Genomic DNA, 15,070 nt, shown 5'->3' with positions numbered 1-15,070 from the left:
ACTACAATGAAATGTGGTAACTTTGACATCAAGATACTCCTTATCTATATAATAAAAATGAAATGGTCTGTGTTTGTATCCGCATAACTCAAAAACGGCTGGATGGATTTTCTTCATTTCTTCAGCAAATATGTTCGTAATCCTTTCCGACTGGTTTATATGATATTTTCTTATGTTAAAATCACGGGTAAGTTGACTAAACAACGAAAAACTAAAATAAGGAATCGTATGGACATGCGTAGTTCACAACGCGCATTTTCGCCTACTATGCAGGACAACGTCTGCCGGGTCGACTAGTAAAGTAATAAATAAATCTTAATGGGCTCTCAAAATATTGTTATATTATTGCATTATACATTGCGTTGCATATTGCATTCTCAATTTTTTTCAAGTACTGTGGATTTAGTTTAGATTTTAAAACAATATGTAATTTAAAATTTCCACTATTTTTGGCTTCTAATCTGTCAAAAATGAAAGACTTATGATTGATTTTTACCCTTCTTACACCCTAAGAAGGGTATAAAGATCGCTTGAAAAACCGACTTTTTATCCGAGGCTCGGAGACCCAAGTCGTATATACCAATCAACTCAGCTCGACGAACTGAGCACATGTATGTATGTGTGTGTGTGTGTGCGTATGTGTGTGCGTTACAAAAATCTCACATCAAGATCTCAGCCGTCCGTGGACCGATTTGCACGATTTTAACACTAAACGAAAGCTATGACTTTGTCATTGTACGAGTTCAATTTTTTTTGCAATCGGACATTTGGTTCCAGAGATATGTGAGAAATACGAACTTGAAGTGTATTTTCAGAAAACTAACAAAATAATGTCGCATGAATATCTCAGCCGTCTGTAAACCAATTTGCATGATTTTATCTTTAAACGAGAGCTATGACTTTGCTATTGAACCATTGTATTTTGTTTTTGCAATTAGACATTTGGTTCCGGAGATATCTCTGAAATACGAACATAAAGCATTAGACGTATCAACTTCACACATTGGTAAAATATGTCCCATCAAGATCTCAGTCGTCCTTGGACCGATTTGTGCGATTTTATCTTTAAACGAAAGCTATGTTTTTGTCATTGGACCCATTCATTTTTTTCTGCAATTGGAAATTCGGTTTCAGAGATATCTGTGAAATACGAATATGAGACATATTTTCAGACTACTAATGAAGAATTGTCACACCAATATCTCAGCAGTCTATGACCAGATTTGAACTCTTTTGGGCTTAAACAGAAGCTGTAATATTGCCATTTAAGGCGGCAAATCAAATCTGCAGTCTTTTTGTATTTTTTAAAAATTGTTAAATTTCCAGAAATATCCCTTTTTACCCTTCTTACACCCTAAGAAGGGTATAAAGATCGCTTGAAAAACCGACTTTTCATCCGAGGCTCGGAGACCCAAGTCGTATATACCAATCAACTCAACTCGACGAACTGAGCACATGTATGTGTGTGTGTGTGTGTGTGTGCGTGTGTGCGTATGTGTGTGCGTTACAAAAATCTCACATCAAGATCTCAGCCGTCCATGGACCGATTTGCACGATTTTAACACTAAACGAAAGCTATGACTTTGTCATTGTACGAGTTCAATTTTTTTTGCAATCGGACATTTGGTTCCAGAGATATGTGAGAAATACGAACATGAAGTGCATTTTCAGAAAACTAACAAAATAATGTCACATGAATATCTCAGCCGTCTGTAAACCAATTTGCATGATTTTATCTTTAAACGAAAGCTATGACTTTGCCATTGAACCCATTGTATTTTGTTTTTGCAATTAGACATTGGGTTCCGGAGATATCTCTGAAATACGAACATAAAGCATTAGACGTATCAACTTCACACATTGGTAAAATATGTCCCATCAAGATCTCAGTCGTCCTTGGACCGATTTGTGCGATTTTATCTTTAAACGAAAGCTATGTTTTTGTCATTGGACTCATTAATTTTTTCTGCAATCGGAAATTCGGTTTCAGAGATATCTGTGAAATACGAATATGAGACATATTTTCAGACTACTAATGAAGAATTGTCACACCAATATCTCAGCCGTCTATGACCCGATTTGAACTCTTTTGGGCTTAAACAGAAGCTGTAATATTGCCATTTAAAGCGGCAAATCAAATCTGCAGTCTTTTTGTATTTTTTAAAAATTGTTAAATTTCCAGAAATACAGTCCCATCCCGATTTTGGCAACACCCGTTTTTGTCTACCCCCGATTTTAGCAACACCCGTTTTTGGCAACATTTTCTTCCCGATTTTGGCAACAATCTCGAAAATATTTTTTTTATTACTTTTCAGAGCTAAAACCTTTTAATCAATATGTAGTAGGATAAACAAAACCAACAATGAATATCATTAAGGTTTATATGCGTATTATGGGCTCTGTACGAATAGTGGGCACTTTCACTGAAATAATAAATCACCACTCGTATCACCGCTCATTGCAAACAATTTCTATTGAAACTTTTCTGCTCTTTTTATCCACGTTTTCATGTTCCTATTAACACTAACCCTAATATAACCAGCCCACCGTAGAATGTCGAAATTTTTGCATTATCACTGATTGTGTCGTCGACAAGCTGACTCACACCGTTGTACATAGTACAGCATCTATTAGGCGAAGTCCGCTGTTTACATCACAATGCAACCGATACTGCATGAGTGATCCAGGAGCAAACAAACCCCAGTAGGTTTAATTGCTAGTGATTAGCACATTCGATTTTCTAAATGCGCTATATAGCCATCAAGCCGCTTTGCTCATGATGCGCCTCTTTTCTGATATCAGCCGAGAAACTGCAATTTTATAATTTTATCCGTCTTTCTGCTGCATTCCCGTACAGATTATAAGCAACAATTTATTTTAAAGAGTCTTATTGTTTAAAATTTACGCAAATTTGTCTATCGATTAATATTAGAAAACAGTTAGCTTTTCCAGTTTCCTGATGTGTCAATTGCATAACGAGCCTTTTGATTCCAGCATGTTTGCCAACAGTTCAACAGTAATGGTACGAGTTTGGTAACATGTAACCGTAAGGCTCAAGAGAAAAAACCAACTTGATGCACTGCCGCGTGGCAAGTTATGAGCTTCTTAAAATCTTTGAAATTGGACGTTCAATTATTCACCGTTTATTGATCTTCAACGCTCACCAATGGAAGTCTATTAAGTGAAACTTGGTAACACAACAATGAGCGTCGTTACGGTGCGCTATTAGAAGAAGCCATTCAAGAAAGCGGGGTACTAATGCAAAAACCGTTGCTTACATGGATACCTTATCATGGCTTGGCTTGTTAGACGGTGTTGCTCATTGTTTATCACAGCAACAATTGCTCCTACTCGTTGTTTGGCATCCATTTGAGCGAGACAGTTCACTTATTGGCTATAGATGCTACGATTGCAATAGATCAATGCTCACTCACACTTCCAATGCCTGCTTTCGAGTGTTCTGTTTGTGATGGCGAAGTATCAGAAGTGGAGTACCTCCTGTGAAGTTTCCATGAGATCGCAGGTGTAATTCTATCTGCTTCGATAGGCGAGTGATGCGTCACATGTGGTTTTATTATTATTTATTCAGGCTAAGGCCGGAGTGGCCTCTACGGCACATAACAGTCGTCTGCGTCTCCGTCTACTGCTGTACGTTACCAGTCACGCAGTCTACGGAGGGTCCGTAAATCGTCTTCCACCTGATCGATCCACCTTGATCGCTGCACACCTCGCCTTCTTATGCCTGTCGTTGTAGAGAACCATTTTTACTCCAAGTGCGCGTTGGTCCTCCACAAGCATTGTCCGGATATCGTGTCCAAGGAGAACTTCCGTCACCGGTTTAATAGGGAGTCTGGTTGGTACGGCGGCGAACTCTATTCGTTCGGAGTGTTTTCCAAAGTCCAAAGTACGTACGCTTTGCTGCCACGTTGTGTCTACGAATTTGTCTGCTGGTATCGTTTTCGGAGGTCAAGTGAGCCCAAGTACACGAATTCTTCAACAACTTTGATTCTGTCGCCATTGATACAAGCTCGTGGTGAATGGCCGTTGTCTTCTCTTGAGCCTACTTCGTCTTCAACGTGTGGTGCGGCTCAAAATTATGTTAGGGCAATAAATCTTACGATTTGGTTCGAAAACCCAAATCCATTAGACAATAACATCGACGGCGGGCAAGATATGGTTCCGTCAATAAATATAGAGTAATTTGCCAAAACTAGACTCAAGAACGAATGCAATCATTAGCATAATATTTACCCGTCGCAACGATGCGAGAAGCAGGAAAGGAGTAACAAACCCATACGGACATCATTGCGTGCAACTGCATTCGTTTTATCGGCACGACCATCATGGTTTATTATCAGTTTTCGTTTTGTTCCTCGTCCACTACGCCGTTACGAATATTTGGGCAAAGTAAACAAGGACGAATACAGATTAGGACGATGTTTACCACTGGCGGCAAGTGAAGCCGATCATTGCTGCCTGCAACAGGATTTTGGTTGCTATCCGTTGCTGATCGTTGATTTGTTTATTTGCTACCCAGGAGATGTCGTTGCGATAAGAAATGTTTTGTGTTGGTGTTGGTAGGAACCGAAATAGGTCGTTTCAGGATAATGATTTATGTTAGTTGTAAGATGTTTTGTATATATACCCTCTAAGACCAAATACATCATGCCACTATTCAACTTGCGTTGGTCTCGTTACCTTCATCCGAACTCACGCTTTGGAAAGTAGTTGCTACCACAGGGTAAAAAAGCCTTCCACACTGAGAAGGAACTAGTTACCCCTAAGTTCTGCTACTACCAAACATCAATTGTTGGTCGGCGCACCACCAACGTGTTTATGACTAGTCCGATCTGCTTTGCTTCCCTCTTCAGTCTGATTTAGGATTCCATCTTTTCAAAGTTATAATAAAGAAAGTAGTGCATGGAGAACTGTAGTCCAGTGTAGTTAATCCATACTCACACTACATCGGATTCGCCGACCAATGTGCAGAATGCAGATTTCCGTTAGTGGTCGTACACATATTACGTAAGCACTTATGGGGGGAGGGGGATCTGTCGTTTTCTTTCTATATAAATTAAAATCATTTGTATGAAAAAAATCTTACATGGTGGGAGGGGGGTCGAAAATCCCATGAAAATTGCTTACGTTCCGTCAAGTCGCCATTCACCGTACATTTTAGGCATTTAAGCAAATCTTAGAGCTCTCCAAATAATTTAAATTGAAAATTATACTCTCGAACACCGTCACGAACCTTAAATAATTACTTAATTCGAATGAAAATCGAAAACTATCTGTTTTTGGCAAGATAGATGGTTGTAGATAATTTCTCAGTGATATATTAGGGTATCCTTTCGCCGTGTTAGGGCACCATTCACCGTGTGGGTAGGTACCCATTCACCGTGCATAAGAACTTTTCATTTAAATTAATTAAAATATGAATTTAAACATTGATTTTAAAATGTTATTCGTGTTTTTCATTTAGTTAAACATAAACATGTGAAGTTTATGTACATAAATGACATAATCAAAAGAATTATATTGGAGATGCAGAAATTAATGCTCATTAGCGTCACGTAACTCTTATGACCAACAAGTCATCCCCGGAAAACCATTGCTGCTCAACCTGTACAACATAATGGCGGTATCATTCATAGTACTCACGATTTCGATGGCCGGTGAATAGACACAGTTATTTTCTGGGGGATCCATTCGCCGTGCATTTTTATTTGGTGGAGAATGAAGTGTTACCGACATTTTCGGCTTAATTTTATACGTAAAATAAAAAAACAAACCTGACACTTCAATTGCATGGATATTAAGAGGTAAAGAACAATAAAACATTCACTTTTTCCACTGATATTGGGCGAGCGCAGATTATACTTGATGGTTGAAAACAAAGGTGGAATCAGACAGCCGCAGGATGTTAACAAATTCTAACGTCATAACAGCTGTTGGAGCAGTTATATTTCACAGTTATTACTCTTTTGAACTTCTTTAATGGTGCTGATGTTGAAAAAAAGTATTTCCAATATTTTCGTAAACATAATGACAATTACTTTGAACCCCACGGTGAATGGCGACCTGACGGTAATTAGTGTACGACCCCTTACATTTTTTTTTAATAATGGCATGTCTTACGCCTTGCGTTCATTTTTTCCATAATGTTATAGAAAATTGTGCACAGAACTTCACTCTTAATCACACCGACCACAAGAAAATTCGCATACAATAGAAACGTTTTTTTATCACCACAATTTTTGTAAGGACGTGGCCGACGCTATTGTTAATTTCAAATATTATTTATTATTCAATTTGTATTATGAAATTGGCTAATTAGTTACATTATCGTTTGATTACCATTCTTGAGTTTGTATCAATTTTGTTTGAACTACAATCTCCGAGTTATGAATAATGTCGCAAAAATGTCAATTATGATGCACGTGCATCACTAAACACACTCCACATACTTTGTTGTACATTTTCTAAGTATTTAGCTTCAATCATGCAAACAAAAAAAAATTGAAATTTTGTATGAAATTTTTTTCCCGTTTTTGGCAACATCCCCATTTTGGCAACATTAAAATCCGGTCGTGTTGCCAAAATCGGGAAGGGACTGTATCCCTTTTTACCCTTCTTACACCCTAAGAAGGGTATAAAGATCGCTTGAAAAACCGACTTTTTATCCGAGGCTCGGAGACCCAAGTCGTATATACCAATCAACTCAGCTCGACGAACTGAGCACATGTATGTATGTGTGTGTGTGCGTGTGTGCGTGTGTGCGTATGTGTGTGCGTTACAAAAATCTCACATCAAGATCTCAGCCGTCCATGGACCGATTTGCACGATTTTAACACTAAACGAAAGCTATGACTTTGTCATTGTACGAGTTCAATTTTTTTTGCAATCGGACATTTGGTTCCAGAGATATGTGAGAAATACGAACATGAAGTGCATTTTCAGAAAACTAACAAAATAATGTCACATGAATATCTCAGCCGTCTGTAAACCAATTTGCATGATTTTATCTTTAAACGAAAGCTATGACCTTGCCATTGAACCCATTATATTTTGTTTTTGCAATTAGACATTGGGTTCCGGAGATATCTCTGAAATACGAACATAAAGCATTAGACGTATCAACTTCACACATTGGTAAAATATGTCCCATCAAGATCTCAGTCGTCCTTGGACCGATTTGTGCGATTTTATCTTTAAACGAAAGCTATGTTTTTGTCATTGGACTCATTAATTTTTTTCTGCAATCGGAAATTCGGTTTCAGAGATATCTGTGAAATACGAATATGAGACATATTTTCAGACTACTAATGAAAAATTGTCACACCAATATCTCAGCCGTCTATGACCCGATTTGAACTCTTTTGGGCTTAAACAGAAGCTGTAATATTGCCATATATGGCAGCAAATCAAATCTGCAGCCTTTTTGTATTTTTTAAAAATTGTTAAATTTTCAGAAATATCCCTTTTTTTATTTTGAAATCATTAAAAGCATGATAATATCAGTTATTTTACATTCAATTGAAGGTCATATGCATTGAAATTGTAATATGCACTGGGCACACACAACCATTCAAAAGTGTAAGAAGGGTTGCGTTCACTGTAGGTGGATTAAGTCGGGTTTTTTAAATTTAATTTGAAAATTGTTATTGTCAATATTTTGCAATGTAATTGTCATAATCATCAATTGTCAAGATACAGTGATGACCAGATTTTTAACATGTTTAAATTTTGACTGCCCGGGCAGGGTTTTGCGGAAATCGCTCTGAATAGATAACGAACAATGATAAAGGTAAGCCAAAAACTGTTCCGAATCATAACAAGCCATGATAACAAATTTATCAAACTAGCAAAAATGTGCGAAAAAAACGAACAGTGGGTAATATCTGTAACATAACCGCTAAGTGGATGCAGGACTTGACTTGACCATGCCTTTAAGATACATAATATGTCCAAATTTCTCACATTAACTATTTTGGATAAATAATCGGCGTTGCATACCAATGCTTGGCAAAATCTTCTCATCAAACCGACACAGAAATCAAATCTACCTCGAACAAGAATCATCAAAAAAATTCAGGAAGTATCTGTCCGGTCACGAAATATTAGCCTCGACAGTGGCAACCTTCTCACTGAAGGACTGCCTGAAATAAACCACAAGTTGGCTCAGCAGGGGATGTAGACTGTATCTCAGCCCTTCCACTGAAGAGCCTTCTAATCCGTGCGATAGCGTCTGAAGGAGAACATTATTTTTAACTCTTAGAGCCTTGAAAAAGGCTGTTTGCTTCGGCTAAGTGCAAAAAGTAAGAAAACGATCTTTTCAAATAACCGCGAATTTCTAGTGATGGTATAAAACTCATAGATGCAGTCCAATCGGGTTGTACGCAAAGGTGACGTAGGACTACGTAGCTATTCGAAATTGATGGTATTTGCCATAATAATTTGTGTCGTTTTATTAACATTGAGCAAACTGCTCGGAGGCCAACTGAATCAAGAAGTTGAATAGTTGTTCCCAGTTGGATGGGCTTTGAGTCTCTAACCGTGGAATTAACATGACTCATCGGCCGCTGAAGCCACTCGACTGGCTTTCAGTCGGGGACATCACAATCCTTACTTTGCCACGTACGCTTACATCGCGGGCGAAAACCAAACGTTGCAAATAAATATATTTGCGTTTGGTTTCACGCCACTTCTGATTCTGCTTATTTCTCCTTTATTTCAGCCATTTTTGAGGATGGTGTCCTCCAAAAAGGTCTTTATGCATACAAAAGAAGGTTGATCCGACAATCCGATATGAACTTTCTTTAAAGTGCAAAACTCAATCGTAACTAGCAAATTTGATAGCGCGACGGAGGGAGATGATGCAATTTCAAATTAATTGCATGGAATCACTAACATCAACCATCAAACCTGATGCCGCCCAAAACAATCCATTTTCGCAATTAACTCTTTCTTTCCATAAAATGCTGGTCCTGAGAAGAACCAATTTTCTTTTCCCAATGCGTCTTTCCAATGACTAACTGCATCTAATCGCTTGTCGAACCCTTGCGTTGCAACTGTCCGACCGCCACTTGATGATTTTTCGCTCAGCCTCTAAAATTTGAAATAAATTTTCAACATTGCCACACTGCCACCCACTCCTTCGTGCTGCTGTGTCCGTTCCGCTACTCGAATGTCAAACCGCTCGAATCAAAATGGCTCGCGCGCGCCGGACAGCAGCTTTCTTGTATTCAATAGATTAAGCCCGTTAGCCCCTCCCCCTTGTGTGCTGATATGGGTGTGAATATAATGTGCACTCATAACGATTAATGAAGGGGCGGGGCTAATGGAATTAATTAGATATAAGAGAGCTGCTTTTCGGCGCGCGAGCCATTTCGATCGGGATTCCGCAGACAACGGAACCGTTCGGAGAATGACAAATTCAAAGAATCCTATTAAATGTTCTCGCAAGATTCTGAATTTGGTTATGAGATCAATCGTAAATAGCGAATTTGATAGCGCGTCGGAGGGAGATGATGTAGTGAATTTTAATGAATGGGATCACTAACAGCAACCAAGCTACCACGTCAAACCCAATGCCACCGAAACAGTCCATTTTCGCAATTAACTCTTCCTTTTCGTAAAATGTTGGTCCTGAGAAGAACCAATTTTCTTGTTCCAATTCCCATTCCAATAACTAACTGCATCCAATCGCTTGTGCAAATTTGCAGCATTGCCACACTGCCACCCACTTCGTGCTGCTGTGTCCGCTTCGCTGCATCGAATGTCGAACCGCCTTCTGTGGAATCTCGATCAAAATGGCTCGCGCGCGCTGAACAGCAGCTTTCTTGTATTTAATAAATTAAACCCGTAAGCCCCGCCCCTTTGTGAGCTGATATGGTGTAAATATAATGTGCACTCATAACGATTAATGAAGGGGCGGGGCTAATGGGATTACTTCATTAGATATAAGAAAGCCGCTTTTCCGCGCGCGCGAGCCATTTCGATCGGGTTTCCACAGACAACGGACCGTTCGGAGAATTATGAATTCTAAGAATCCAATAAAACTTTCTCGAAAGATTCTGAATTTGGTTATGAGATGTTGTTTATCTAAGATGCGTATTGTTGCGAGGAATGACAACAGAAATTTGACTCAAGATGAAGTTTCTTCATATTACCAAACATTATCTCTTGACATCTGTCTGTCCAAGCGACGTTCACTAATGGGTAGTTGCTGTAGGTAGATAGTTTTCACAAAAGTGGCGTCTTCATGGATTTTATACAAAAGAAAGTTGATCCGAAATAAACTTTCTTCAAAGTTCAAAACTCAATCGTAAATAGCGAATTTGATAGCGCGTCGGAGGGAGATGATGTAGAAAATTTTAATGGATGGGATCACTAACAGCAACCAAGCTACCACGCCAAACCCGATGCCACCGAAACAGTCTATTTTCGCAATTAACTCTTTCTTTTTATAAAATGTTGGTCCTGAGAAGAACCAATTTTCTTTTCCAAATGTTCCTTTCCAACTAACTGACACCACAATTTGTAATAAATTTTCAGCATCGGCACTGGCGGTGCGGGATCGCCACAGTGCTATTTTTATGGTCAACCTTTTCTTCATATGAAATTCTGGTTCGTTGAGGTTGAATGATCTGCAGCAACACATCGAGCACCACCACCAATGCGATGGATTTTCTTTGAAAATGTTAATAGCGTCTACGTGATGCTGTGTTCTCTCCGCTAAGATCGCTTTGATGCGTCTGCTATGCGTAAAATCTTGTTCAAACTGAGGATTAGATCCAAACCCGCAAGTGATCGATTTTTGATGTCTGTGCTAGTGATGCATGTACGTGATTGGTTAGTTTACCTATTTCTAAACTTTTTATCAATTATCGATAATAAATAGTTAAAAATCAGTATTTTCAAATAAATACAAAGAAGCGTTGACTCATCCTTGATCGAATGGTCCAAAAAAATCCATCGAGAAACGGCTTAGATATTAAAGTTTAAAGTCTATCATATTTTCGTGACGGTCCCAGATTTTCGCAATCGTAAAGTGTACCCCAATATAGAAAACACAGACGTAGTCCTACGTCAAAAAAGACTGAATGCTCTGCTCTGGGTATTGAAAGCATTGATATTGATCTCTATTATTGGCTCTCTGAAGAACCGTTTGTTTTTTGGACATAATGCTGCATCATGTGGCTTTTCTTCAGCTTGTCTCGGCTCAGCGCCGATGCCGGCCGGTCTCGGCTCGACTCTGCTGCTGCTGCCGGTATCTGCTCAGCATTGCTGCTTTGTCGGGTCTGTAGGGTGGACTGCCCATGTACTGGCTAGGTTTCGGCTGATGATGGTCGCTTCGATGGTGTCGAGCCGAAAAAGCGGTCGGTGCTGTCTTCATTCCCTGCTAAAAGGTGTGAGTGCTGTTCAATCGATGATGCGATTGCTACGCTTGTCCCGGTCAGAATGAAAGGAAAAAATCGCGTTGCGCTATTTTATGGCTTCTCGGCAGACCCAGCGGCCAGAAACATAGCTGTGTGTCATCCGGCTGTATGCATTGTGTGCAGATTAGGCATAGGGAGTTCAAGTGGAGAGGCGAAGTTGTGCACATCAAGTGCCAGCCTATTGCCCAGTAGTCACTCTCCGAAGTATTGCTTGATTGTAGGGAAATCTGACTGGTGATAAGGAAGTAGATTTTAGTAGGTCGCGTATGAGATATTATCACGATTCAACGTCACACTATAACGATTGCATTGTAGAGCGCAAGACACCCTTTTTGAATCAAACGACGGATAAGACAAATGGATATTTATCGCTGGCATATGCCTCACGCAACAAACAACAATAATCGAAAATAAGGGAAAAAATACTAAGACAATGCATGTGGATGGATAACGAATTCGTGGAAATCATACAAAGATGAAAACGATTAATCAAAGATAAGAAGTTTAATTCCAGAATAAATAAATTCACTAGCATCTTTAAAAGTGCAACATTGTTGATGATCAATCCAGTTTTTATATTAGTGCGCTTTTCCTGAATTTCAAACTTCGTGTCGATGATGCAGCTAGTTAAAAGTGCAATTGATGGAAAATGTTCCTTTTTGGTGTGGTTCTTTACATCAAATCTTTAGGGAGAGAGAGCGTTTGTCTTTTTTTACGCTTTATATACAAAATGTACGAAGATATCTTATTTCAGTGGGAGGGGCTTTTCCGTTATTAGTGTATCATCCTTTTAAAGAGAGGTGTCATAGTAGGGAATACTAGCTGCTTCCTATACCTACCAAAATAGATTTTTTCCGGTGGTGTACGTAGGGGCCTTCCGTTTCTATGTAACAAACACGTGGCCAAAAAGCTAACCACGTTGAAGATGGTTGGGTTTTCACCAGTCTATGCTTAGAAAACTTCACGACTTTTTATTCCTGCTAGCTACATAATTCAGATGCAGAAATGGTACTAGGATTTCGAAACTCCTTAAGTTCATAAATTTGGAAGTGCTCTAGAGTCGAGAGACGTCCATTACTTTCTGAGATTTTTCAACCCCTTCCCTTCCCACGTTTTTTGTATAGATATTTGACGTTCTCATTTTTAAACTTCAGGCATCTTTTTTTAATGATCTTCAATACCGCGGTTCCAGTAGTGGAGAAGAATTTTTTTTATGGATTTGCTGAATAAAGCCTGTCTACGTTAAATTTCGGACACTGAGAGAATTACCAATTGATTTATAGCCAATTTAACAATTTGGTCAAGAATGAAAACATGCTAAAAGTATCACATAAAGCGGAGAGATTCAGCTGTCATGCAAATTGATCTTCTCAGTAGTTTGTGAAAATTTTAAAAATTCGCATTGGATGATGGGTGTCCGAAATTTAACGTGGACAGGCTTTAAGTGTTTGATATTCATATTGGTATAGTCATCTCACATTTAGCCGTCCATTCAAATCATTCATTTGTTTCTAATAAATTTTTTTTGCTAACAGTCTATTATTGTAGTCATTTTTTATATTTAGCATTCATCTCTGTGGAAAAATCCATCAATATTCCCACATTCTTTCGTCTCTTTGATATATTCGTACAATTTTCTGGTCAACGGGTAGGGTTCACTAGCGCAGTCGCCCAGATAGTCGTCCAGATCCAGTGAAAACGCATAAATTCCAGCCAGCTGCTTTTCTTTGACAAAATCGATTTTCACTTGTAGAGAACGTTCATCCTCATAGCCTATCCACTCGCGCCCACGGTAGGTATATGGACACTGACCTATGTCATCCCAAAGTTTCGGCCATAACGATGGCGCACCTGATGAACGTGGACGGAACTTGACACATATTTCACAATATCCGAGGTATCCATCATCTTGAGTGTAAATGCCTTTCGGTCCAGAGCCGGTTGTTTTCGATCCAATGCTATTTTGTTGCGGATTGGCCAAATTGTATGTTCTACCGAACAGTGGAACGCCTAGAATCATTTTACCCGGTTGACATCGATGCGCAAGCATATGCTGGACACCGTCTCGAACATTGATGCCACGAAAGTTTCCTATATCGTGCGATCGGTCTCCCATAGGACTGTGAACGTCGGCGAAATTGTTCCACCAACCTCGTAGATCGTACCCAATAAGATGAACAAAGTGGACAGCTCTAAAATAAAATACCCAATATAATGGATTCAACAGTATCTAGTATTAATTATTGCTACTCACTCGCACAAATCTTCTATATCGTATCCAACGTTTAGTCTAGTTTTGTCTAGCGGCACCTGTACTGTTACTTCCCAACCTCTTCCTCTGGATTGAAAAGCTCGTTTCAGTTCCTCCGCCAAATAGATAATGTTGTCCTTGTCGTTACTGTTCCCACCTCGTTCAGGATTCCCTGGGTATAACCACGCTATTTCGAGTCCATCGAAGCCGTACTCCTCCAGGAAATTAACCACACTTTGCACAAAGATTTTCCTTCGTTCCCTGGAAGCAGCCATCTTACTGAACTTGGCTCCACCATGTTTCCAACCACCAACAGCGATCGTTGTTTTCAGTTCAGGATGTGTTTTCTTCAGATCGGTGAACCGCCCAAACCCATTCTGAACGATATCGATTTCTCGCTCCAGGGGCACCAGTTTGTATGTGTCTTCATCAATGCCGATGAAGTTGTACACTACGTGTGTGCACAGATTTCCCGGTATATTCTCCACACGATAGGACGCTCCACCGGATCGACCCTGCGACCAGGTCGTGTAGTGGCACACCAATCGGCGCGACTGACCTATGGATGTTTTGATAATAATGATAATTAAATCTAATGCATAAACTTTCATTGATCGATAACTACTTTACCATTATCTACCGCTCTCACGACAACGGCACTGAAAAGTAGAGTAAACAACAGCACATTATCTGTAGAAGAAATGAAACCTAAGGTCAATATCACTTCAGCGATCAAGTGAAACAGATTGATGGGATTCCCCACACCAAGCCAATAAAATGAATACAAACAGTATACCGAATATCTATGCGGCCGAACTTCTGGAGTATATCAGGTTTTCCGTTAGTAAACAAACCGGCTTGTTATGCGACTACGATGTATCAGTTAGTCACTACATTGAGCTACAAGCTACACTGCGAAGCTACTTACCCCCAGCTAACATCTTGTCCGACTGGAAATCCTGCGCGAACTGTGATCGTAAACGATCGAGACGCCTATTTTAAGAGATCGCTTCGACTTGTGAGATGTATTAATGCATCTACATTCTACATATAGCATCAGTTTAAATAAGTTTGTGGAATTATTCTCGTGGAGTGGATTGAGAATGTTGTTTTTGGTGAGAACTTTTTCTCCCTCTCTTTGATTACAGTGCAATTCTGGAGAGTGAGTGAGGAATTTCGCTAGCCATTCATTTTTTCAGCGTTTAATAGTCATTAAACGATTAGCGTTTCACGGTGTACCTGACATCGATATATTAACAAATTATCGACCGGCACTTGAGAATTTCTTGTCGAAGAAATCAACCCTAATACCGTTCACGAACTTCGTAGAAACTCTCACCGTGATTTATAAGATAGGATATTCGCTGAATACTTACCC

The 15,070-nt window shown here is 39.4% G+C and overlaps 1 protein-coding gene across 1 annotated transcript; it reads right to left on the bottom strand.

Annotated features, from left to right (window-relative positions):
* Positions 1-12,945: 12,945 nt before the first annotated feature.
* On the bottom strand, positions 12,946-14,770 carry LOC134225211 (endochitinase-like). The gene is made up of 4 exons (XM_062705089.1): positions 14,621-14,770; positions 14,323-14,382; positions 13,696-14,251; positions 12,946-13,633 (listed from the first exon to the last, which is right to left on the bottom strand). Exons 1-4 carry the CDS (start codon positions 14,631-14,633, stop codon positions 13,003-13,005), a joined length of 1,260 nt encoding a protein of 419 aa, XP_062561073.1. The 5' UTR covers positions 14,634-14,770; the 3' UTR covers positions 12,946-13,002.
* Positions 14,771-15,070: the final 300 nt, after the last annotated feature.

The sequence above is a fragment of the Armigeres subalbatus genome, chromosome 1 (genome assembly GCF_024139115.2).
Source record: "Armigeres subalbatus isolate Guangzhou_Male chromosome 1, GZ_Asu_2, whole genome shotgun sequence".
In the NCBI taxonomy this organism is placed as follows: domain Eukaryota; kingdom Metazoa; phylum Arthropoda; class Insecta; order Diptera; family Culicidae; genus Armigeres; species Armigeres subalbatus.
This window is presented reverse-complemented; position numbering and strand designations above follow the sequence as displayed.

Bases quoted from the DNA above. Each gene is read 5' to 3' on its own strand.
- LOC134225211 (XM_062705089.1), bottom strand. The intron at 14,252-14,322 runs GTAAAGTAGTTA...AAACATCCATAG, and splicing joins CGTGAGAGCGGTAGATAATG to GTCAGTCGCGCCGATTGGTG. The intron at 13,634-13,695 runs GTGAGTAGCAAT...ATTTTATTTTAG, and splicing joins GATATAGAAGATTTGTGCGA to AGCTGTCCACTTTGTTCATC.